Genomic DNA, 26,584 nt, shown 5'->3' with positions numbered 1-26,584 from the left:
TCTGTCAAATACATAAAAGAAAAAAAAAAATGCCTGTCTCACTACAGCCACTTAATATTTGACACTTCACTACAAAGTATTCCGGAAGCTTTTTTTTTCTTTAATATTATGTAATCTCTATCAGAAAACTACCCCCCAAAAAACCAAAAAAGTAAGAAATCTCTACACCCAGTGTGGGTTGAACTCACAACCCTGAGATTAAGGGTTGCATGCTCCACTGACTGAGCCAGCTAGGTGCCCTTCTGGAAGTTTTTCTGTTATTTGTTAACAGTCTTGAATGAGAATAAAGGGAGAAAAAAACTGGGCACTAATCTCTAGTTCTTTGTATTCTGTAAAATTTGGACATTACATTTCGTTTCAAGAAGGCAGGCAGAGGCTGGCAATCCCTTAAATAGAAACAAACCTAAGTATTTCCAAAGACTTAAAGGAAGCCTCCAAAGATAGAAATACAGAGAGGAAAATGTGCTAAAAACAAATTGCAGATTCTGATAAATTTCGTTTAAGCACAAAAATTTTATTCTGAATAAATCATTTTATACAGCAATTACTGGAAAAATGTTCATTACTTCAGCAATTTACTTAAATCAAATTATCCAAGCAAAATAAACATAGCAATACAAAAATGTAAGAATTTTACAAAAGCTATACAAAATAACTTATTATTTAAAAATTGGACTGATACAGTCTATAAAATCTCTTCAAGAGACTATAGATCTATGTAGCTTTTTTTAGGGGATAAAAGAAAGGATGCTTTAAGGCTTCTTTGAGAGTAATCCTTTTAGCTGGATCATATTCCAACATTTTCTCAATGAGGTCAAAGAGCAGCTCATGTTCAGCATCCTGAGAGAGCATAAATTCCTGAAAGGAAAAGAAATAGTCAATAGTCGAAAATTTTCAACTACCATTTATCATAACTTACTTCTCTACCATAAAAAGAAGGGAAACTCAAGCTTTTAATCGTTTAATGGCCCAGACTCACCTTCAGCGGTTTACAGCGCCTTGAGACATATCTGCCGGCAGAACTGTGTTCGTCCCAGTCTAATCGATCATGATGGAAATATTTACGTTTCCTAAAAGTCAATATCCATTGATGTTTATAATGCTGACAATGAAAACTTAAAACATATCGTGAAAATGACTGGTTTCATCAATTATTATGCTTTTATAGATCAAAGACTAACACTTCACTAGAGACTTGAAAACAGCCTAGCTACTGGCTTCCCAACAAAGGAATCTGTTTAAGTGAAAAAGCATTAGTCTGATTTTTTATAAAAGTTCTACAGAAGACCAAGCGGTACAAAGGATGGCACCTACTCTTAAATAAAAACATACCTGGTTTTCTGTATCATATGTTTTGGTAAAGGTCCAAGAATCCTTTCCATCATTGCCAAATGCTCCTTACTGTCATGTGTCTAAAACAATAAACAAAACTTGTTAAGCACATTGTGTACTTTGTTCTCATTTAACAGAGCTGCTAAATTTCTAGTCCATAGAAATCAAAAGGGAGGTAATTACTAAAAAAGGCAAATTTTTAGCAAGTTACAGCTGATGATAAATACTAAGAGCCAAAGAACAAGCTCACCAGTGATTATCTCCAAATGAACAGGATAACTGTTACAGTATACTTGAAAAAATTTTTAAGTAAGATGATAAATTATGAAGGAAATACAAATACCCAATAACATGTTACAGAAACTTTATTCCTTTATACTTAACAATTAGTCTATAATTAGGGGAAAAAACTGCCTAAATGTGTATAATTTGCTTTATAATGTTCACTCACATAAACACCTTTTTTTTTAAAAGCACTTTTTTTGAGCAAAGCCACTGAAACTGATCACTTACTGGAAATACTGTAAACCCAAGGTAGTATTCAATAAGAATACAACCTATACTCCAGACATCACATGGCTGGGACCATCCTAAAGCTGCAAAGCAAAAGCAAACTGTTAGGAAAAAAAGCTTTATTTCTTGAAGATACTGAAAAACAAACATGAGCTTAATATCTTTAATGTGTATGTATTTTTTTTTTTAAGATTTTATTTGACAGAGATCACAAGTAGGCAGAGAGAGAGGAGGAAGCAGGCTCCCTGCCGAGCAGGGAACCCCATGTGGGGCTCTATCCCAGGACCCCAAGATCATGACCCGAGCCGAAGGAAGAGGCTTAACCCACTGAGCCACCCAGGTGCCCCTATGTGTGTATGTGTGTTTTTATTTTATTTGAGAGAGAGCACACGTGCGCGTCCTTCTGCACCCACGAGCTGGGTCGGGGTGAAGGCAGAGGGACAAGCAGACTCCCTGCCAAGGGTGGAGCCCCCCCCCCCCCAAAGTCCCAGGAACCCGAGATCATGACCTGCACTGCAGTCAGATGGTGCTGACTGAGCCACCCAGGCACCACCTACCCATATTGTGTTTTAAGTTATTAATCTCTTAAAGGGAAAAAGATTTTAGAAAATCCCCACAAAGAATAAGAGCAGAACTACAAAAGGATATATACACATTCCTAAAGCACAATTAAGCAACTTACCCAAAATAACTTCAGGTGCCCTATAATGCCTTGTAGATACCAATGTACTATGATGTTCATCATCGTAAGTTGCGCTTCCAAAGTCTACAACTTTAATATCTGGATTTATTAAGGTACGTTCATCACGTTTCTGAAATCACAAATAATGGGTTGAGGAGGCATAATATTAAGAAGGCATATGATATTAATTAATTTCAAACAATGAAAGTGACATACTAAAGACTTACTATTTTGGGATTATATGCCTCTGTGTAGTCAGACTGCACAAATAAGATGTTTTCAGGCTTTAAGTCTGTGTGAGTCAACTTGTTACTGTGTAGAACTGAGAATGAAACAGAAAGTTGTCATCTGAAAATCAAAAACCTAATGAAACTCAAAAGTCCTACAACAAAAACCTCTTTGATGCTTTTCCTACATGTCCAAAGTTTTCAACATGCAAGAGGCTACTAGAAAACTACCTACTACCCTCAAAGTTAGTCTACCAGCAGCTAACCACTCAAATGTGAAGAAGTTATTTTTATTCATGAAGCCAAGATTGCCTGTTTCTAATGATGGCTTTTAACTTTTTAAAACTGTGTGAATTATTTTTTGGTGGGGAAAACAAAATCTTTCCAAAAATAAAAAAGATTACTTCAAGTCTTAAAATCTTTTTATTTTTTTAGCCATTATTTGGAAAGCAGATCCATAAATAAGAAAGATCATCACAGCCGATGCTACATACAGAAAATGACTACAGTCAAAAATTTGAATCTAGACTTCACCACAGAGACCATCAGAGCAGGTATCAGAACCACAGGAGCAAGAAGTAGAAGCAGCAATTATAAACCAAACTAAACTACTCTTCTACATGACAATATTTTACTACATGATGGACAATATACTACTTACTGAATGAAAGCAAAACTGACCAACAGCTAGTCATCAACATCTTTCTCATACCTACTCTTAAGTCAGGCTTATGTTAGATCCTATTTTTTTTTTCTTAAAAGATCCAAATCAGTCTGGCATTAAGTTAGTCTCAGTAACTTCAAGTTTCTTGAAGACATGCCAAGTACTTACAATTTACTGACTTGCATATCTGATATGCCATCTTCCTGATATGATCCAGACGAAATGGCAGAAAACCATTTTCCTTAATGAAGTCATACGTACTAAGTCCTAGTAGTTCAAATACAATGCAAATGTGACCATGATGCTCAAACCACTCCAACATCTGGACACAGCGGCTATAAATACATGAAAAATAACTGAGTACACCTTCTCATAATTCAAATCTATCTGAGAGGATCTTCTGAGTTCTACTTTAGTAGATACTTACAATGTACTACTGGGGTCTGTTGTATTCAAGTGTTCCAGAACTTGTATTTCTGAGCGAGCAGCTTCACAGTATCTATCCACATTTTTAACTATTTTTACTGCCACATGTCTACCTCCTCTGTTAGAGAAAGTTGAAAAAAAAAATGTTAAAAATTATATCCTCTTCCACTTTCCTATTACTCTTTTCAAACTTTAACTACTACTACTTTGACCCACTGTATTTGTTTTCTTGAATTTATGGTCTAGCATTCAGTTTTACCTGATTATACCAAAGTATTCTAACAAAATTAACCCAGTTTTATAGGACTATAGCAACTCACTGTAAGCAACAATAATGATCTTTATTTTTTTCTAAGACTTTTCTTGTTGGAGAGAGTGAGCGAGCAAGCATAAGCAGGGGTAACAGCAGGTACAGGGAGGAGCAAGCTCCCCACCCAGCAACGAGCCCGATGTGGGACTCCATCCCAGGACCTTGGCATCACAACCAGAGCTGAGGGTAGACACTTAACCAGCTGAGCCATCCAGGCATCCCAAGAATGATCTTTAAGTATATGGTGGAATCAGTTGGTACAAATACATGTTGAATGACACAATTTTTTTCATCAAACCACCACTCATGTGAATTCTTTTTTTGGTCCTTCAACTAAACTATGTATTAATAGCTATAAAGTAACAAGATTATTGGGGTATCACCACTCAACTCGTAATCCAATTAAAACTCAATACGTATATGTAAAATAGTTTCTTCTTTAGTTGTCACTGACAAATATTTTATCAAATTCTTTTTTTTTCGAAGATTTTTTTAAATTTGAGAGACAGACAGCAAGAGAGGGAACACAAGCCGGGGAAGCGGGAGAGGGAAAAGCAGGTTTCCTGTGGAGGAGAGAACCCAATGCAGGGCTTGATCCCAGGACACTGGTTATCATGACCCGAGCCGAAGGCAGAGGCCCAACCACTGAGCCACCCAGGGGCCTCATTTTATCAAATTCTTCATTTTGTCTAGGTTACCAGAAAAGTTATGGAAGGGGCCATGTGATACCAATTTAAGAGTTCTCAACCATGGCTGTGCCATCAATCATAGCATTTTCTAAGAATACAGTGTCCTACTACCCTGAAGAATGTGTCAATATGCCTTGGGTGAGCCCAGTTCCAAACACCCAAGAAACCAAGGCTGTGGGAAGTTCTGATTTAGATCAATGACTAGGGGAAGGAGGGAGGCCACAAGAACTGTCACAACTGTGCCCAGTGGGACAACAAACTATTTTCTAAAATAATAAAATCTGGGGTACATGGGTGACTCAGTTGTTGGGTGTCTGCTTTGGCTTGGGTCATGATCCCGAGGGTCCTGGGATTGAGCCCCACATCAAGCTCCTTGCTGGGTGGGAAGCCTGTTTCTCCCTCTCTCACTCCCCTTGCTTGTGTTCCCTCTCTGTCAAGTAAATAAAATCTTTTTAAAAATTAAAGCCAGTGGGCTTATCTGATAAAAATAAAAAAAAAGAAAGAAAGAAAGAAAAAAATCCATTCTCAACTTAAAATCAAAGGCTACACACATTATTAATAGCTAGTGTTTAAAAATCCAAAGGACTCGAGCGCCTGGGTGGCTCAGTGGGTTAAGCCTTTGCCTTCCTCCCAGGACATCATCTCGGACCCTGGGATCACGCCCCACATTGGGCTCCCTGCTCAGCGGGGAGCCTGTTCTCCCCACCCCGGCCTACATGTGATCTCTGTCAAATAAATAAATAAAATCTAAAAATAAATAAATAAATAAAATAAAAAATGAAAAAATAATCTAAAGGGCTGGTCATCCTCCCTCCCCCAGCTTTTTAAAATATTTTATTTATCTAAGGGATACCTGGGTGGCTGAGTTGGTTAGGCGTCTGCCTTTGGCTCAGATCATGAGCCAAAGGCAGACACCTGGGTTCCAGTCCCATCGGGCCCCTTGCTCAGCAGGGAGCTGGTCAATCCCTTAGCCTGCCACTCCCCCTGCTTGTGCTAGGACAAATAAATTCTTTAAAAACAAAAAAAATTATTTATCTGAGAGCACACAGAAGAGGGGGAGGTGGGCAGAGGAAAAGGGAGGAAGGAGCATATTCCCTGTGAATAGGGAGCCCAACACAGGGTCTGATTATAGGACCCTCAGCTCCTGAGTTGAGCCAAAGGAGATGCTTAACAAACTGAAACACGCAAGTACCCCTATCAGGCTGGAACCTTTTATTGGGAGTTTCCTAGATCAAAGCAAAAAAACCAAGTGAAAGGTTATGGTCAGACAATATACTAAAGCTAAAAAAATTCTCTCACATTGGTGACAGCCCCAAATGCAATCTCAGGGTAGGAAACTTACGCTTTATGATCAATGCACTCCACGACTTTTCCAAAAGCTCCTTCTCCTAAAGTATCAACAATTTCATCTAAAAGAGAGAAATAAATCTCAGTTATATCAAGAAGTGGAACAGTTTACTTATCATAATAAATGCTATCAATGCAGATTATTCTAGTTGATGCTACAAATTTCCTTATCACTAGACATTTTATTGGTCAACACTGTCAAAAAACATTTATAACTATTTTTAGTTCTAAATTCATTCTTAAGCTCATTTTATTAACTTGATTTACTATTTTGGAAGTTCTGCTTAACAAATATTAAATTTCTAAAGAAAGAAAGAAACACAATCCCCCCCCACCAAAAGAAATGAAGAACAAACAAACAAAAAAACAGAGAAAGAAAAGATTTCCAAATCCCTGAAATCTTTATATATAGATTATGTTATCTGAAAAGTTAATAAGTGTTGAAAAATATTCTATACATCTTGCACTTAGTACGTCTCCACTCTGACAGATCAGGTGACCCTCCTCATCATCCTCTACACTCCTGGTTCTTTTCCTTCGGTGACTCTTCTGGAAACGTCAAGTGGGCGGCACCAAGATCATCCAGCCAATCAATATACCCGAGTGAATTCAGGGCAGAATACGAAATTCATTCAGCGGGGAGATATTCAGGCATTCAGATACACGCCAGGCCACAAACGGTTGGCAGGAGCAATTTCAAATTCAGTCCCCAGAAATTCACAGGGCACATAGTTTATGTTAACAGGAGAAAAACATGGCAAGGAACAGATTTTCAGATAAGATACTCAAAGTGGCAAGGCAACAAAACATAATACAATTGTTTTTCTTTAAAAAAAAAAAAAAAAATGCTTAATTGTAGCATTCACTGAAACATAATTTTAAGTTTCTAGTGTTCTAATTTAATGTTGTTAAACTGCAGGATGAAATATTTACTTGGTCAAAGTAGACTGTGGCCAAATTAAGATTTCCTAACTAATCTAAGAAAACAAATATTGAAACAGTAAATAAAATTAAAGTCCTAATTTTGGGGAGAAAAAAAAAAAAAGATCTGGCATATAAGAATAACACTCTGTCACTTAAAATGTCATCTGAACTAATATTCAAATTAACCCATAACCCATAATGTTCAATCTGTTAAGTGATTTGCTTAGTGAAAAAATTAGAGCATGCTTTATTAGAAAAAGACATGCCTAAACCCTCAACCATAGAAAAATAAAATGCTTATTCTAACTTTTGTGACAAGACTTCAATTTATCAAAACAAATCATTTCCTGAAATACCATAAAAATAAACTAATCTAATTACCTCCACTGATTTACTGGAATGACAATTAGTTGCCAATAATAATAAAATCTATTGCTATATAACTTAATATGTACTGTATTTCAGGAATTTCCTATTCAATGCACAAACATAAAAAATCCAAGTTAAACTGAGATGACTTTTTTTTAAACAGAACTTTCTCAAATGATCAAACACAAATTCAAGTATTCCTGTTCCACGTGAGAAATAAAATTAACAGAATGTTTTAAAAGAGCTCATACCCCATGTGAACGATGGCGTGAAGTACTGTGGTGAATCCTGTGTTTGCTTTTATAACTACTTCTTCCACTTCTCCCAGAAGACTTGCTACTATGGTTCTGGTATCTGCTTTCATGGTCTCTATGACGATGTCCAGGTTCACATCCTTGACTGTAGTCATTTCTGTATTCATCAATGTAGCGTCGACTATGATAATCTTTCTCATTTATGGATCTGCTTTCCAAATAATGGCTAAAGAAATAAAAAGATTTTAAGACTTTATGCTTTCCCCACCAAAAAAATCCACACAATTTTACAAACATTACAAGCCCTCATTGGAAACAGAAAGGAATGTGATTCATCATTACTTACGTAATCAGGAAAATATACCCCAACTTTTGCTGAGATACAGTTGATGTACAGTATTGCAGTGAAATGTATTTTTATACTGAGACACTTTAAATACCATTCTTACCTATCAGATGTTTTAGAATGATTATATTTGCAGCGCTTGTTCTCTCGGGCACTGCTATGCGATCTCTTCTTTCTTTTGTGACTGCTGCTGCTTCTCCATTTTCCACAGTCCCAATCCTTTTCATCCCAATCAGGGCAGTAAGCTCTCTTTGAGTGTCTCATCTACATAAAAGACACATTTTTCCAGTTAAGTTGTATCCCACCTGCCAACACTGAGCAGTTTAAGAAAACTCTTCTTTGCAAATTCACTCTAGCTTTGACTTTTTAAATTGTTTTTTTTTAAAGATTTTATTTTTAGATTTTATTTTATTTGACAGAGATCACAAGTGGGCAGAGAGCCCCCCCATGGGGCTCCATCCCAGGACCCTGAGACCATGACCCGAGCTGAAGGCAGAGGCTTAACCCACTGAGCCACCCAGGAGCCCCTAAAGATTTTATTTTTCAATAATCTCCACACCCAGTGTGGGGCCAGAACTCATAACCTGGAGTTCAAGAACCTCTACTAACTCAGTCAGACAGCTGCCTCTAAACTGTTCTTTTAGGGGCTCCTGGGCGGCTCAGTGGGTTAAGTCTCCGTTTTTGGTCTGGTCATCATCCCAGGGTCCTGGGACCAAGCCCCGTGTCCCACATCGGGCTCTCTGCTCAGCAGAGAGCCTGCTTCCTCCTCTCTCTCTCTGTCTACTTGAGATCTCTATCAAACAAAATCATTTAAAAAATCTGTTCTTTTAAATCGAAGTTCGTAAGTCATTGGCGGGGGGTGAAGGGGGGGCGAGTGGCTAAGTCGGTTAAGCGTCTGCCTCGGGCTCAGGTCAGGATCAGTCGATAAAGCCTCCGCCTTCGGCTCAGGTCATGATCTCAGGGTCCTGGAATCCGGCCCGGCAGCGGGCTCTCAGCTCAGCAGGGAGCCTGCTTCCCCCGCCCCCTCTCTGCCTACGCGTGATCTGTCAAGTAAATAAATCAATCTTAAAACCTCCCCTTTCCCGTCAGCAACATAAACATACTGTAGGTCCACACGTGTGGACTACAGGTCCCCGTTTAAATGTTCACCGGAAACCAGCCTCCAACTCAAACGCACCGCAAACGCCCTCTGCGACAGAACTCCTCCCGATGGATTCCGTAAGCGATCGAGCTACCACGTAAGTCAACCGTGGCATCAGGAAACCACGAAATACCATCTTTTGAGGTACCAGCACACTACGCAACAAAACCTAGCTTTTCTAAAAGCAATCTTACATAATTAAGGGGAGGGAAGCACCTTCCTTCCAGTAATGTTTCGAACAAAAATCCCTGATTACTGTTAAAAAAACATTTCATGGAACTGACTTTTCATCAATACCGTTCTTACTAGTCCCAACTGCCGAGTCTCCGCCACGTCTCGCACTAACTCTGCATCAAAGCGCTCCAATCGTTCGCTAGGGGTCTGGGGGTAAAGGGGCGCAAAAATGCCGACGCTCCTTCCAACACACCCTACCATCTCGGCTTCTCCCGGTTTCTGGATCTGGTGTTCGCCAGCGCCACCGCGGGCAAAGGCACTAGCGATTTTCACTCAATCTTTCAAGACTGGAACGACGTTAAGGGGTACCTCCTCTACCAGGTCAGTGTGTCCTCTCCATTCGCTACAAACACCGCTCCTTAACCGGAGCGTGACACGCACCTTCCAGGACCCAAGTCAACACCACCCACCGCAGGAAGCTTCGCCTCCTCCGCCCCCTCCGCCCCGCCGCCATCTTACAGCTCCGCTGAGGTGGCTGAGACCGTCGCCAACAAAATGGCGCCTAGGGGCGCTCGGCCCGGCCCTCCCAGCCCAGCACTCCCTCCCTCCCCCCTCGCCAGTGTCCAGGGCGTCGCGCTTCAAGGAGAAACTCGCGGCAACAGGCTCTGCAGCGCGCGGAAGACGAGCGAGCCGCCTTCCTGCTCGGGGGTGAGAGGACAAAAAGGGGTCGTCGTGCCGGGGATTACAGGCAGGGAACAAGCGAGGAGAGTGGGCACCACCAGGCGCTTCCGAGGCACAGAAAAAGGGCCCTGACTGCCCAGCCCGCTTCCTTCTGCGTCTTACCGTCCAGGCCAAAGAGTCCAAGCCGAAGGAGACAAAGCTTGCAACGCGAAAACGGGAAAAGCCCAACTGACGGCGACGGGCTCCAACAACAAAATGGAGCTGACAGCCGCTGCGTCGGGACTCGACTCGAAAACAAGGGTGACGCGGCGAACGCGTCCCGCCGCAGGGCGGGGCGGGGCGGGGGGTGGGGCGGCGCCTGCACCCAGGGATGGAAGGAGACAGCGGTGGCCGCCGTGTGCGCAGGCGCCGCGTGGGGAGCCCGAAGACTGAAGGCGGAGGCGGGGAGTCGTGTCGGCCATGTTGGGGGCCGTCTAGGTCCGAGGGAACAATGTGAGTGCTGGAGAGTCGAGTCTCGAACGCGCTCGTTAAAAGTGGTGTCTGGGAACGATGGGTGCAAGAGAAAGTGAGGGACCGTGATACTAAATAGTCTGTGCACTGATTGCAGCCACCGAACAATCCTTTAAAAAAACACGATCTCCGTCCTGTCGCTCTAAATTAGTAATTGTATTTCGACTTTGCTAAGCCTCTGAGACCTATTTAAACTACTTGAGTCTTTAGTGGTTGGGACTCACACACACTGAAATGGGATTGCAAGGATTTTTCTCGGGAAAAATGGGAAAGTGAGGGAAGTGAGGACACTTCATAGTTAAACATTTTGGCATTGAGCCAGTCCTCTCCACTGTCAAGGCCAGATGAACTCTAAATCGGTAAATTGCAGGTCGTGAAGAAGGAGTATCAGGAAACAGCCTCTGAACAACAAAATCATCAAACTGCATATTAATAGACCAAAGTAATTGCCAGTCCTGACCCCGCGCCCTTCCTCCATTTTGTTTCTTGTTTACTCATCCCAAACTTAGTGGAAAACGTATAAAATTGAACATTACAACTAAGCATAAGTTTATTGTTCACACTTGCACGGGAGAGCAGCAAATGTAGCCAGCCCTACACAGATGCACAATTATTGGGTAAAAACTGATGAGGAATACGAATTTCCAAATTTCTATGGTAGTCTGCATTTCATAAGACCCTTCTCTTTATGGTTTTAAAACCATTAATACTTATAAAACCACTAATACTTAAATCTTTATATTGGGGTCAGGGTCCCCAAATAGGAGATAAATATTTCACAGAGGGAGAAATTCATCACAATAACTTGTGAAATTCAGGTTGTATTTAGCACTTGGGAATCCCCATCTTTGAAAAGATAATAGGCATTCATAGTTACAGAGCTAGTTACTGTGCTAAGCACTGTACATACGTTCTCAAGTCTAACAATCTAGGAGATGGGCATCAACTGTATTCTGTTACAGGTAATATTTGCAGTGAAGGACTACAGAGCAATTTGGAAATCCCCACAGTAAGATTACAGGGGTGAAAGACAGTGAACTTGGAAAAAGTCTGGTATATACTTCCAAAATTAGTTTCTGAAATGGTTTTAAATTTAGCAAACCCTTACACCTAAACAATTATTAACTTGGTATTTTCATTTATGAGATTATTTTCTGTGTTCTTTAGTGCATGTTATTGGTTGTTTGGGGTGGCACTATGTCCCTCCAGTTCATGTTTAAGTCTTAACTGCCCCTCCCCCACCCCAAGATGGTGAGTTATTTGTGGAAGCGGCCTTTACAGACCTACCTAAGGTTAAAATGAGGTCAGTAGGGTGGATCCTAATCCTGTCTGACTGATCTTTCTTTTTAAAGAGATTAGGACACAGACACTCACTGATTGTGTGAAGATAGAAAATGGTCTTCTGTCAGCCAAAGCCAGACCTTAGAGTTAACCTGCTCACACCTTGATTTTTTTAATTTCCAGTTCGTTTAACAGAGAATTTTAAGTTATCCAGTTTCTGGTACTTCATTATCACAATCCTAACAAACATAGTGCAGAGATTTAAAAATGGTAATTTGGAGGAAACTTGCAACTTTATTCCCTAATTAGTGAAGTTGAACGTTTTCCCTTTTTTTATTACTTGCGCATTCATATCTCATTGTTTTTTGGGAATATACAGCTCTCATTCGTCCTTGAAGTTTTTGTTTTTTAAAGATTTTATGTATGTATTTGACACAGAGAGAGAGGGAACACAAGCAAGGGGGAGTGAGATAAGAAGCAGGCTTCTTGCTGAGCAGGGTTCCCAACGAGGGGCTCAATCCCAGGATCCTGGGGTCATGACCTGAGCCAAAGGCAAAGACAAACACCTAACAATTCAGCCACCCAGACACTCCAGTTCTTGAAGTTTTTTAATTGCAATCAAATTTTCGATTTTTATGTAGTTAAACTTGTTCTGTCTTTATCTTTGTCATGTTTGTAAACTGAAATTCTTTCCTTTTCAGAGGTGTTTTTTCCTTTTTTTTTAAGGCATCTGCAATTTTGGGTAGAAATTGCATGTGGGGTAAAATTCTTTTGCTACTTTTCTTCATATAATTTACTGATTATCCTAACACAATTTATGAAATAACTTTTCTTTTTAAGGATTTCAGATATTGCTTTTTAAAAATTTTTTAATTTAATTTTATTTTTTTATTAACTTGAGAGTGAGGGAGAAGTAGGCTCTGCTGAGCTAGCCCAATGTGGGGCTCTGCAGAGCTCTACCCCAGGATCCTAAGATCCTGATTTGAGGTGAAGGCAGACGCTTAACCAACTGAGCCACCCAGACACCCATGATTTTATTTTAAATAGTCTTTACACCCAGTTTGGGGCTTGAAACCACAAACCTGAAGTCAGGAAACCACAAACCTCCACCAGCTGAGCCAGTTAGGTGCACCTGATTGTAATTTGCTTTTAAAAATTTATATTATCATTTATTCTAGATTTGCTTTAGAGTTAATATAGTTTATTATTAACCATATTTATTAAGTTTATTAGTCTATTATATATTATTACATAGGGACACCTGGGTGGCTCAGTTGGTTAAGCAGCTGCCTTCGGCTCAGGTCATGATCCCAGCGTCCTGGGATCGAGTCCCACATCGGGCTCCTTGCTCCACGGGGAGTCTGCTTCTCCCTCTGACTCTGCCTTCCACTCTGTCTGCCTGTGCTCGCTCTCCCTCTGAAAAATAAATAAATAAAATCTTTAAAAAAAATTTAAAAAAATGTTTATATATTATTACAGAATATATAATAGAGTTTGAGTTCCCATCCCTACCTTTATAGTTGGTATGAACTGAATTGAAAAGAACCATTTGTTTTCATTTAAATTCACTAGTGAAACAGTAACTAATCTATCCAGTTTGTTAAACTGATTAAAAGTTGAGTCCTATATATTAAAATTTATCTATTTGTGTATCTGTTAGCTTCCTAGAGTACGCTCCCTTGGAATAAGCAGTGTCCTATGCACCTTCACATACAAGTCTGGAAGAAACTCAATAAATTACTTACTTGTTTTAATCTTTTCTTTTCTTTCCTTTTTTAAGAAAGATTTTATTTATTTATTTGACACAGGGGAGAGAGAGCAAGAGAACACAAGCAGACTATCCACTGAGAAGGAAGCCTATTGCGGAGCCGATCCCAGGACTCTGGGGATCATGATGAGCTGAAGGCAGACTCATAACAGACTGAGTCACCCAGGCACCTCTAGTTTTCATTTTTTGAACAAAAAGATGAGAATACATATCTTTAGAAATACCCAACATAGCTTAGATATTGCTAAATGGATTTGGAAACTGCCAAGTTTAACCAAGGTATAAATGGTAACTATTCAATTCACCAAAGGCCTACAGAAAGAGCTCTCCTGGGGTGCGTGGGTGACTTGGTCGGTTAAGCATCTGCCTTAAGCGCTGGTCATGATCCCAGGGACCTAGGGTCGAGCTCCACATAGGCGCTCCCTGTTTGGCAGAGAGCCTGCCTCGCTTTCTCCCTCTGCTTCTCTCCCTGCTTGTACTTTTTCGCTCTGTCAAATAAATAAATAAAACCTTAAAAAAAAAAAAAAAGAAAGCTCTTTTCAAAGAGCTCCAAAGCAAGAACTAACAGGATTTAGGTATCCTAATGGATAGGTACCAGAACATTTTTAGAGTAGTGAAGGAACTATCAAGATTCTATTGATTGCATTATCCCTTAAGCTCATCAAGCTCCCTTTGCAATGAAACAATGATTATCTGGCAACTTCTGATATTCTAAATCAAAGATTAGCAAATTTTCTTTATTTTTTTTTATGATTTTATTTATTTATTTGACAGAGAGAGAGAGAGAGAGAAAGAGATATCAAGTAGGCAGAGAGGCAGACAGAGAGAGAGGAGGGAGCAGGCTCCCCGCTGAGCAGAGAGCCTGGTTGGCGCAGGGCCTGATCCCAGGATCCTGGGATCATGACCTGAGCCGAAGGCAGAGGCTTTAACCCACTGAGCCACCCAGGTGCCCCTAGCAAATTTTCTTAAATGGCAAGATAATAAGTATTTTAGGCTTATAGGCCTTTTATTCTCTGTCACAACCAATCTGTACTGCTGCGGTAGCACAAAGCAGTCAGAAAACACCTGAGATGGGAATGGTTGAGATCCATGAAGACTATTTGCAGAAACAGGTGGCCAGCCTGAAGGCAGTAGTTTGCTAACCTCTAGTCCAAAAGGGAAGCCTTATTACTCTTCTTTTTAAAGAGAATTGGGTTGATCAACAATATTCTAGTCTTAGTCTTAGTAATACATACTGTCAGTTAATACATGGAACGAAATGTCAGTCACTCAACTGCCCATGTGATTTGTGTGAACCAGTCAACTAAGTCAACTTCTGGACAGAAGATAGTGTTATGGATTTTGATCTCAAGATGTCTCCTAATAGGCCCAAGGTGGGCAGCCAGACTATCCCTCTGCCTATCTTTCTAGCTATAACTAAACAGACATTGTAAGAATGAGCTCTAAAAAACCCAAAACCCACCATTTACTAGCACTTAAAAAAACAGAAGTAGAGTTTAGAATAAAAATTGAAGGAGTGCCAGTCAGTACCAAAACATCTTGACAATCAAGAGAGGGGTGCCTGGGTGGCTCAGTGGGTTAAGCCTCTGGCTTCAACTCAGGTCATGATCCCAGGGTCCTGGGATTGATCCCCACGTCAGGCTCTCTGCTCAGCGGGGAGCCTGCCTCCTCCCTCTCTGCCTACTTGTGATCTCAGTCTCAAATAAATAAAATCTTTAAAAAAAATTTAAAAAACGCCTCTTAAGAGAAATGACAAAAAAAATCTAGTGCCATTCAGTTGGAAAGGAATGTATCAGTTATATGTCAAAACAAATTCTGGCCCAAAAGAGGCTTTAATATTAAAGTCTAGAAATCTAGAGGCGTGAGGGTGGCTCAGTGGGTTAAAGCCTCTGCCTTCGGCTCAGGTCATGATCTCAGGGTCCTGGGATCGAGCCCAACATCGGGCTCTCTGCTCAGTGGGGAGCCTGCCTCCTCTTCTACCTCTGCCTGCCTCTCTGCCTACTTGTGATTTCTGTCAAATAAATAAATAAAATCTTAAAAAAAAAGTCTAGAATGATTAAATGATTCAAATGATTAAATTAAAAGGCTGAATCAAAATGTGAAGGCTTTAGGGGTACCTGGCTGGCTCAGTAGGTGGAGTCTGCAATTCTTGATCTTAGAGTTATGAGTTCAAGCCCCATATTAGGCATAGAGCTCATTTAAAAGAAAAACCAAAGTGAGGATGTTAGTATAACTGGCACATTAGTTTAGTAAAAGGTATAGATGGTAATTAAGAGGATATTGCAAGCTAACATCCAAACTGTAGTTAAGAAAGAAAATATTTAGGGTGCCTGAGTGGCTCAGTGGGTTAAAGACTCTGCCTTCAGCTCAGGTCATGATCCCAGGGTCCTGCGATCGAGCCCTACATCGGGCTCTCTGCTCTGCAGAGAGCTGCTTCCTCCTCTCTCTCTCTCTCTCCCTGCCTCTCTGCCTACTTGTGATCTCTGTCTGTCAAATAAATAAATAAATAATCAAACAAAAAAAAAAGAAAGAAAGAAAGAAAGAAAATATTTAGATCAGCCATCTGCAGAAATGATATAAACCAAGAAACATTGGGCATCAGTTTTAGGAATACTATCGAGATGATTGAAGCAGACTGAATACTTTTTTTTTTTTTAAAGATTTTATTTCACAGAGGGAATACAAGCAGGAGGAGTGGGAGAGGGAGAAGCAGGCTTCCTGCTGAGCAGGGAGCCCAATGTGGGGGCTCGATCCCAGGACTTTGGGATCATGACCTGAGCTGAAGGTAGATGCTTAACCACTGAGCCACCCAAGTACCCTGAAGAATATAGTTCTTGATGAGATCAATAGTACAGATTGATAAATGAGGACTGATTAGGTGAGAGCCCTATGGTGGAAAGGTCAGGAGAGCAGCTTCCATTTACTCACTACAGAACACTTATCACATGCCAGAAGCTTTATACACATTGTTTGATTCAGTCCTCATGAGTCTTATGAGGGGAGGAGTCTTCAGGGATGAGAAAACTTGGGAGATGATAACCTGTCTAGTAGGAGGTAGAGCTGTGATTCAAACACAGTCCAGGACTCTACAACTGGTGCTCTTAACCATCTAAATGCATTTTTCAAATGGATCACCTGTAGAATTCTATCCTGCAATACTGTAAATGATAAGGTTTCAAAAATGTTCCATGGGCAAATGAGTTGGGAAATTGAGTGCTCAAACTGTACTTGAGGACTTCTCTGAGCCTTTATTGTAAATCTAAAGACTAGAGAAAATAGGGGCGCCTGGGTGGCTCAGTGGGTTAAGCCGCTGCCTTTGGCTCAGGTCATGATCTCGGGGTCCTGGGATCGAGTCCTGCATTGGGCTCTCTGCTCAGCAGGGAGCCTGCTTCCCTCTCTCTCTCTCTGCCTGCCTCTCCATCTACTTGTGATTTCTCTCTGTCAAATAAATAAATAAAATCTTTAAAAAAAAAAAAAAGACTAGAGAAAATAGCAAAATGGACTGGTTGGCTTTTCTAGGTCATCTCTATCTTGCCCTTACTCTAACTGCACAAAGTGAATAATTAATGGAAAAGACTACTTCCAGGATGTGGACAAGATATGGCAAGAATATGTAATCAGAGTGCTCAAAAATACTGTTTATATATGAATGTTTATGTGTAACAAAAAATTACAAGTAGAAGAGTTTTTTAAAAAATTGAACTTAAATACATTAGATAGTAGTTAGAGTAAAAAATATGCTGTAATAATGGAAATGAAAGCTGTTTGGGCCCTCATGGTACCACCAACTCCTAGAAGATCTTAGCTATAAACAGGCAGGAAGTTGATGTAATCTTTCTACATAATTAAAACTGGGTAAACACAATAGGTGTGTTCCTTGAATAGTCGGCCAAGTATTTTTCCAGATCTATTATAGCTATTGTGCAAATGGATTGGCATGTATTGTTATGTCCTTAATGTGTACATCGTTAAGAGGTCGATAGGTCTTCTCATTTACTGGTAACTTCTCCAGTTCATCCAGAGTCTCCAGACCATCTATCACCCTGAAAGAGAAACAATATAAATGGATGAAAATTTCCTTAGACTGAAACACAATATCCAACTACCTATTACAGTTTCCTGAAAGGACCATGCTCATAGTTCTTTGAATTCCCTAGTTCAGTGGACAATAAAAAATACTGATTTTCTGTCATGGATAGGAGTCAAAATTCAGAAACAAAAATTCATTTTTATGCCTTAAGACAACAGCAATGGGTAGGAATACTACCATCAAAGTACTCGCACAGCACCACTACAAATGGATCTAACACAAACCAGTCATAAGATTTTCTTTGGTATCGGAAAGCCCAGAGAAAGTACGGAAGAATGACACCAAAATACTCACTTTCCAAATACTGTGTATTTCATGTCCAAATGTGGCTGCTTGCCATAGGTGATGAAGAACTGAGATCCATTGGTGTTTGGGCCATTATTAGCCATAGATACAACACCTCTAACATTGTGCTGTAAAAGATAGGTCAAAATATTTACCTGTGTTTTAATATAAATATTCCAAATATAGGACTGAAACAAGACCTGTACTTTTTAAGGGACCAAGAAAACATTTAATCAGCTTCTATTAGGCTAATGCCAATGTTCACTTTTTGTATATTATCTGTATTTCTAAAACTTGTATGTAAATTGGTCATGTATCAAATCACATGCCCCAGTTAATTTCATTTTCACTTTGAAGGAGTACAGCCACAAACATTTTTCACAATACCAAGGTATAATAGAAATCCTTACATTTATATTAAGGAACATGCTGGCATGGAACGATCAGGCAGACAACAAAACCAAAATCCCCATAAACTCTTCACATATACACTGGACTCTGGCTAGTTTCTGTATCTGTAAAACAAGGGAGGGTGGTTGGACTAGTTCAGGGGTTTATTCATAACTCAAGTGCCTGCATGAGTCAGCAGGTAATAAATTAATTGGACAGAATGTACACATTGGGGAGTGATGGAGTCTGGCAAAAGGAATGGTGTTATCTCTTGCCTGATAGTGCTAAACATTTTTTTTAAGCCATTGGCCATTGAGAATATATCTTGGGTCTTCTACCCAAGGGCAGTCAGTTCATGACCCAGGACTGAATGATCAAGGGAAGGTTTCCTACAGCTCTAATTTCATGATAGTATTTGTTAAACAAGTAACTATTAACGAATTAAAAGGACTCTACTGATAAGATGGAACACATGACAGAACTGTGTTATAAGGAGGTGCTGCCAATAAATAATGATTACTCTCTCCTTAGCTATTTATCAGGAAACACTATTGAGACAAGCAACAGAAATATAGCTACATCAAGATACTAATGCTTTGATGGACATCAGGGAGGGCATGTGATGTAATGAGCGCTGGGTATTATATGTAAGACTGATGAATCACAGGCCTGTACCTCTGAAACCAGTACTACGTTGTATGTTAATCAACTGAATTTTAAAAATGTGAAAAAAAGATATTAATCCTTCATTGTCTTCCTAAAAGGTGACTCCCAAATGTTACATTTGATACATACACAAGAGTGTAATGTACCCCTTAGAACTTAATACTCATTAATCTATTTCTAAGATTTAAGAATCCAGCTTACCCAACTGTTGCATATGCCTGTATACTCCTTATCTGTCACCTCAACCTCTCGGAGAACCATTATTCTACTATCTTTAAATATGCCTAAACAATATATTTTTTTCTTTTGCTTGTTTTTGAGCTAAGATAGTATCATGCTATTTTAATTTTTTAAATTTAAATTAAAAAAACTTTTTTAAAAACAGGCATGCATTAGTTTATTAAAAAAAACAAAACAAAACCAACAAACGTTCCATGGGGCACCTGACAAGCTCAGCTGATGGAGCATGCAACTCTTGATTTTGGGGTTGTAAGTTTGAGCCCCACGCTGGATGTAGAGATTACTTAAAAATAATTTTTTTTCTTTTTTATACGAAATTAAAAAGAAAATGTTCTTTAGAAAGTTTGAAAAATCAAGAAAATGTGAAAGAAAAATGTGAAAAAAAAAAACAAAAACAGGACACGTGGGTGGCTCAGTTGGTTAAGCAGCTGCCTTCGGCTCAGGTCATGATCCCAGCGTCCTGGGATCGAGTCCCACATCGGGCTCCTTGCTCGGCAGGGAGCCTGCTTCTCCCTCTGCCGCCATTCTGCCTGCCTGTGTGCTCACTTGCTCTCTCGGATAAATAAATAAATTTAAAAAAGAAAGAAAAAGAAAAACAAAAACAGGAAGGAAAATAAAATCTCTAATTTCACCATGCTATGCCCTTCCCTTTAACCTAGTGAGACATTTAGCCCTGTTGATACGTTACTGATTAAACATTTCAGGTTGGATCCGAAGATAAGCTCCCTTAATATTAAGATACATGGGATTGTGAGATTCCAAAATACATTTATATATTCTAAAATATATTTAAGGCAAGAAATTTTTCTTGCCATTTTCTCCCTGACATCAAGTATACTAAAACTACAAAAAAAGTTTGTTTGTATACTAATGACATTAACAACATACGTACTAGAAGTTTTCAAGTGTAAACAAGGCATGAGAAAATAGATTTTGAAGCACTAGAGATATACCTTAAGATATTCACTATATTCATCCTCAAATTTCTTGCCCCAGATACTGTTACCTCCTCTTCCAGTACCTATATTACAAGACAAATCAAAATAAGTATCTAATTAAAAAAAACAAAGTATCGGTGCGCCTGGGTGGCCAAGTGGGTTAAAGCCTCTGCCTTCAGCTCAGGTCATAATATCCTGGTCCTGGGATGGAGCCCAGGATTGAGCCCCGAATCGGCTCTCTGCTCAGTAGGGAGGCTTGCTTCCTCCTCTCTCTGCCTGCCTCTCTGCCTACTTGTGATCTCTGTCAAATAAATAAAATACTTAGAAAGAAAAAACAGAAACCAAAGTATCTAGTTAAAAGTTGAAAAAGTTGATTTTCTTTTCTTCCTTTGTTTTTTTTTTTTTTTTTAAAGATTTTATTTATTGGAGAGAGAGAGAGGCAGAGATAGAGAGGGCGGGAGCAGGGAGGAAAGGCAGAAGCAGGCTGGCCACTGAGCAGGGAGCCTTATGCCAGAACTCAATTCCAGGACTCCAGGATCATAAACTGAGTTGAAGGCAGTCACTTAACCAACTGAGCCACCCAAGTGCCTGAAAAGGTTCAGTTTCTAAAACATATGGGCTATTTTATAACTATTTATTTATTTTTAAGAAGATTTTAATTTATTCATTTGACAGCGACACAGTGAGAGAGGGAACACAAGCAGAGGGAGTGGGAGAGGGAGAAGCAGGCTTCCCACTTAGCAGGGAGCCCTATGGGGGGCTCCATCCCAGGACTCTAGGATCATGACCTGAGCCAAAGGCAGACACTTAACGAATGAGCCACCCAGGTGCCCCTGTTTATTATTTTTAAAGATTTTATTTATTTGTGTGAAAGAGAAAAAGAGTGCACAGCTGGGGAAGAGGCAGAGGGAGAGGGTGAAGCAGGCTCCCTGCTGAGCCCAACATGGGGTTTGATCCCAGGACTCTGAAATCATGATCCCAACCAAAGGCAGATGCTTAACCAACTGAGCTACCCAGGCACCCCAATAATTCTTTAATTATAAATCACATTTGGGGTGGCTGGGTTGTTCAGTTGGTTAAGCATCTGCCTTCGGCTTTAGTCATGATCCCAGAGTCCTGGGATCGAGTCCCACATGGGGCTCCCTGCTCAGCGGGGAGTCTGCCTTCCCCTCCCACCCCCGTTGTCACCCCCCCCATGCTTGCGCAGGCAGTCTCTCTCTCAAAAATAAATAAATAAAAAAAAAGATAAAATTATATATGTCTCCTCTTCTCAAAATTTCACTTCACAGACCAGAAAAATAAAGTATCTCTACAAAGAAAGAAATCCTTTCACTGTCAATAGTGTTCATATTTTAAGATGTTATTTATTTATTTTGAAGAGAGACAGTGTAACAAGCAGGAGGGGCAGCGGGAAAGGAAGACAGAACTGAAGCAGACTCTGCACCTAGCACAGAGTCTGATGTAAGTCTTGATCTCACTCCCCCAAGATCACGACCCAAGCCGAGACCAAGAGTCCAGTGCTCACCCCACTGAGCCATGCAAGCACCCCTGTCCTACTTTAATGTAAAGCTAGATGCCAGCAGCTTCTACTTAAAATAATTTCTTGCTATGGTAAGGTAGCCGGGTTATAAAAACTCTATGTGCTTATATCTTTGGTTTTATTTTATAAAAATTAAATAAATTTTATTTATTAAAAAAACTTGTTTTTATATAATTCTCTAAGTAGGCTCCAAGTCCAGCGGGGCTTGAACTTACAACCCTGAGATCAAAACCTGGATCAAAATCAAGAGTCAGATACTTAACCTCTTTGAGCCATCCAGACAACCCCCTCCAAATATTTTTAATTGGAGCATAGTTTATATACAATGTTACATTATAAATTTTTTTATTCTTTGTCTACTCTCTTCTTCATACTATATACCCAATTCTCTAGATATTGATGGAGAAACTTACCTGTCGGATCTCCTGTTTGAACCATGAAACCCTTGATATTTCTATGAAATATACAGCCATTGTAGTAATTACTGGCACAAAGAGCCAAAAAATTCTGAAAAGAGTAAAAATAATGATTGGGAAATGATGTAACAGAAACACATTTAAAGCAATGAGCAAACTATTTTATTTACTAAAAATACCATTAACAATGCATTTATGTTTTTAGGAATTACTTTGGATCTCACTTTTCTGCCTAAAACACTTTAAAGGCTTCCTTTTGTTCTTGGAATAGAATACACAATCTTACCTCTACATCTCATGTGTTAATAATTTCTTTCTATTACTATGTTAACCCCACTATCATTCTGAAAATTCATCTGAAAGGGGTCGGCTTACCCACCTAAGCCCTTTGTACTTCTATCTCTATACCTGGAATATTCTTTTTATGTCTTTCCATGAAAATGCCTTCATTACCTTCTGCACTAAGTTTAAGTATCACTTTCCTGGCTAGGCCTGCCCTCAACTTCTTTTAAATAATTCCTTTCCATTAGTCTCCATTTCAGTGCTTTGTTTCCTACAATGCATTATCATGATCTGGAATCATTTTTTTTCTAGAATGACTCTCCCGCCCCCCAACTTATTTTCTCAGAGTATTACCTCTGTAAGGGCAAGGGATATCTCTTGTTCATTACTGTATTCCTTGACCCTGGCAAGATAGTCTTTCATAAATAATTGCTAAATGAATATAGAGAGAGAGCTAACTTTTTCCTTCCTTGTCATTTAAATAATTAAAATAATGTAAGAAACAGTTCTCTTACCTAATATCCTAATAAAATGAGCAGAAAAAGATACCCACCACTCTACAGTTAAAGAAAAATTATCAATCCTTTCTTTGCTCCACCTTTAACATCAAAAGTAAGTAGAGGGGCGCCTGGGTGGCTCAGTGGGTTAAGCCGCTGCCTTCGGCTCAGGTCATGATCTCAGGGTCCTGGGATCGAGTCCCGCATCGGGCTCTCTGCTTGGCAGGGAGCCTGCTTCCCTCTCTCTCTCTCTCTGCTACTCTCCATCTACTTGTGATTTCTCTCTGTCAAGTAAATAAATAAAATCTTTAAAAAAAAAAAAAAAAAGTAAGTAGAAACTGGGGCACCTGGGTGGCCTTCAGCTCGGGTCATTATCTCAGGGTCCTGGGATCAAGCCCTGCATTGCGGGGGTAGGTGTGGGGGTGTGTCTGCTCAGCGGGGAGCCCGCTTCCCTCTCTCTTTCTGCCTGCCTCTCTGCCTACTTGTGATCTCTCTCTCTGTTAAATAAAATCTTTTAAAAAAAAGAAAAAAAAGTAAGTAGAAATTAAGTGAGAAATTATGCCGCCTAGTTTTTCCTGACACTGGTTTTATATACAAGTGTTCATTGTTTTTTAGGTTAATTTCAAAATGGTTATCCTACTGCATTAACTCATTAACTTACAGGTACATAATGGTACTCACCTCACAAGTTTTGGGTGTCCTCTCACAGAAAACTTCTATTTTAATATCACCTACATCTGTATGCAGTGTCACTGACTAAAAACAAGAAAAATAAAAAATGAGATTTCTTCATGACTTTATGCATTGTATTTATTTCCCAAACTAGGATAAAGATGACAATCTGAATGAAAACACAAAAAACAACATTTCAGAGATGAACTGTCCTCATAGCTGAGAGTAAGCTGTACTTCTTCAAAACTTATTTCAACAGTAGAAAAAAAAAAACTCCAGAAGATGAATATGTTAATGTAAAATGGTATCTGTCCTAAAATTTGATAGTAAATACTGTAATGGAAATACTTAAGTGTGAATTTTTCATCAATAAAAATGAAAACAATGGTCATGTTAGTAATACTGATTTAAATGGAAACACACCAACATCATTTATATTGAAAAATAGTAAGAAAATGACTTTTCAAAACAGGTTCCACCATTTTCCTTATGTACTTTAATTCTGAGTGACAGTGTTAAAAAACAATTCCTTTCTTCACCAAAGACAACAGTCTTCTGTGTTTCTATATCCTAAGTGTACAGAGGTAACCATATTATCCTTGCTTGCTTTTTGTTTATCTGCTGTCCCAGTAACTTGCACATCCCTTTGGTTGCTACATTGTGGGGTGGGGGGTTACTCTGAGGCTTCCTTTTTCATTTCTCTTCTCCCAATAGTTTCTCGCAGTGAGAAAGTATGGTCAGGTTGATAGAGGGCAGGAGTGTGTGAGCCGGGGGTAGGGTGGGAGGGAGACAGAGCATTATTCTCATTGCCTGTCTTCTATGGCAAGCTCTGGGTGCTACCTTAGATCTAGAACAAAAGGATTCAGTTAAAATTATCACACCTGGGTATACTCTGCAGCTCCCTCTTTCCATGTATATGCTGTAATCAGTCTTTTTCTGTAAAAAGTAAGTTCTGTGCATTTTAAGTGAAAATGCTGAAGAATTTAAAAGTAATTTTGCTTCTGGTTTTGTTTAGAGCGGTCATCTGCTGTGTGCTTCTGTCTTACCATTCATGTCTTGCCATTAAAGTCCACACAGTTTTATTTCCCTTGACTGAATTTCTAAAAATTATTTATAATGAAAGACATTATGAATTGCACAAAACTAGGAACGCCTGGGTGGCTCAGTAGATTAAACGTCAGCCTTGGTGTGGGGTCATGATCCTGTCGTCCTGGGACAGAGTCCCACATTGAGCTCCTTGCTCAGCGGGGAGAACCTGCTTCTCCCTCTGCCTGCTCTGCCTGCCTCTCCCCCTATTGTGCTCGCTCTCTCTCTGACAAATAAAATCTTAAAAAAAAATTTTTTTTTGTACAAAGCTTACCATTTTTCTTCTTGATGGTTTCAGGAAGTACTACTGCTGAATTTCTCAGGCTTACCAAGAGAAGTTGGAAAACGTGTCTCTATTCCTGAAAGACAAAACTATGTTTATTTTCCTCTCAACTCACACATGCTCATTTTTACTGCATATTTAAAAGAAAATGTCTCGAATAGCATCTCCAAGTAATAAAAATCTGACTATGGAAACGATGAGAACCTTCCTGACTCAAGCCCCTCAATCTCTCACTTACTCTTATTCAAAAGCCTCCCTGCAACTCCTGCAAGTCAGGTACATTTCCACCTTGGGGTCTAGACACCGAGTGTTCTCCCTTTGGAGCACTTAAACTCAGACGTCTGGACAGTTACATCCCTCACGTCCAAGTCTCTGCTCAAAAGTCAGGTCTCACTGGCCTGATAACTCTATTTAAAACTGCCTTCACTCTAGGACCTGCCCAATTATCTTCTCCTATAGTGAGATGCCTAAATTATAACCATTACCGCTATTTCTGCTTCTGTACCTTCGCTTGCTAACCCATGAGGAGATGGAAAAATACCAGCAGACTTTCTATGGACACTCTGGAACCACACATTCCCCGCCCAGAATTGAACCTGACAGAATGGCTGCTCCCGGACCCCCCACCTGGCTCTGGGCCGAGAGATAACCATCTGGCGCCCTGCGGCTTGACGGGAAGACCCTGGTCAATCCTGAGGTGACACATACCCTGGCGGCGCCAACTCAGCAGTTTGAAGAATGACAGCCCTTTGACCTAACCAATAATCTGTTCCCAGCCTTTTCCCGCTCTGTAGCGCGCCAGTCATATTATAGAGTTCCTTTTTTATTTTCCCACAGTATGTGGTGATTTGTTACAAGATACTATGATGTATGCTAAGTCCCTGCCTCCCCAAAAATAGTGTATAAAAGGTGTTGTGATCCCGAGCTCGGGACCTCTAAGCATCACTGGCGACGAGTGCGTGGAGGTCCGGGTTGGAACCTGTAATAAACGACCCTTGCTGTTTGGCTTTGACTCTGGACTCTGGTGGTCGTCTTTGGGGGGTCTCGGAATTTGGGCACAACAACAGCACTCACCAATAATGCGCTATATATTTTTCTAAACGGGTCTGTTCCAACACCACCCTCCCCGCCGGGTATGCTCACTTGAAGCAGCCCAAGAATCAAAACAAAGAGCTTAGCAAGAATCTCGGTGGATGAAAGACTGAGTGATGTTACTTACCACTTCAGCTAGCACAGCTGTTGCTGAAACAACAACAAAAAAATCCCCTTGCATATACCCACGTTTCGGAGTTAAGAGACTTCGGCTACCGGAAGTCAAACGGGGGACCCATTAGAGAGTACGCCCCTCACCTCCTCGCCTCGTTTTACCTCCTCCTTCCTTCCTTCCTTCCTATTTCAAACCAGAATGACTACAGCTAGGAAGACAATGTAATTTATCCTCACCCGGTACCTTTTGACAGCGAAAGAGAGCTCTTTTAATAAATGTACCAGGACACGAAACGTAAGCCGGAACCATTCCGCGCAACCTCTAGCAGTGCCTTGGGCTCCGACATAAAACGGG

At 40.0% G+C, this 26,584-nt stretch overlaps 2 protein-coding genes across 5 annotated transcripts; both read right to left on the bottom strand.

Annotated features, from left to right (window-relative positions):
• Positions 1–493: 493 nt before the first annotated feature.
• On the bottom strand, positions 494–10,408 carry CLK1 (CDC like kinase 1). Its single transcript, XM_082688934.1, has 13 exons — positions 10,242–10,408; positions 8,187–8,347; positions 7,735–7,963; positions 6,649–6,739; positions 6,186–6,252; positions 3,846–3,962; positions 3,587–3,753; positions 2,755–2,849; positions 2,528–2,657; positions 1,846–1,928; positions 1,333–1,412; positions 980–1,070; positions 494–858 (listed from the first exon to the last, which is right to left on the bottom strand). Exons 2-13 carry the CDS (start codon positions 8,345–8,347, stop codon positions 715–717), a joined length of 1,455 nt encoding a protein of 484 aa, XP_082545060.1. The 5' UTR covers positions 10,242–10,408; the 3' UTR covers positions 494–714.
• A 6,818-nt stretch (positions 10,409–17,226) lies between these two features.
• On the bottom strand, positions 17,227–26,583 carry PPIL3 (peptidylprolyl isomerase like 3). 4 transcript variants are annotated; one of them, XM_082688944.1, is made up of 7 exons: positions 26,474–26,583; positions 25,015–25,099; positions 23,664–23,738; positions 22,201–22,294; positions 20,263–20,330; positions 18,023–18,141; positions 17,227–17,681 (listed from the first exon to the last, which is right to left on the bottom strand). In XM_082688944.1, exons 2-7 carry the CDS (start codon positions 25,015–25,017, stop codon positions 17,555–17,557), a joined length of 486 nt encoding a protein of 161 aa, XP_082545070.1. In that variant the 5' UTR covers positions 25,018–25,099; positions 26,474–26,583; the 3' UTR covers positions 17,227–17,554. The 4 variants fall into 4 exon arrangements, with proteins under 4 accessions (XP_082545070.1, XP_082545069.1, XP_082545068.1 ...); XM_082688943.1 differs by having other exon boundaries at positions 26,467–26,536; XM_082688942.1 differs by lacking the exon at positions 26,474–26,583 and adding an exon at positions 26,243–26,375.
• Between the last annotated feature and the right edge of the window lies 1 nt (position 26,584).

This window comes from Mustela nivalis (assembly GCF_964662115.1).
Source record: "Mustela nivalis genome assembly, chromosome: 11".
In the NCBI taxonomy this organism is placed as follows: Eukaryota; Metazoa; Chordata; class Mammalia; order Carnivora; family Mustelidae; genus Mustela; species Mustela nivalis.
Note: the sequence above shows the minus strand (reverse complement) of the source record. Positions and strands in the feature narration are given on the sequence as shown.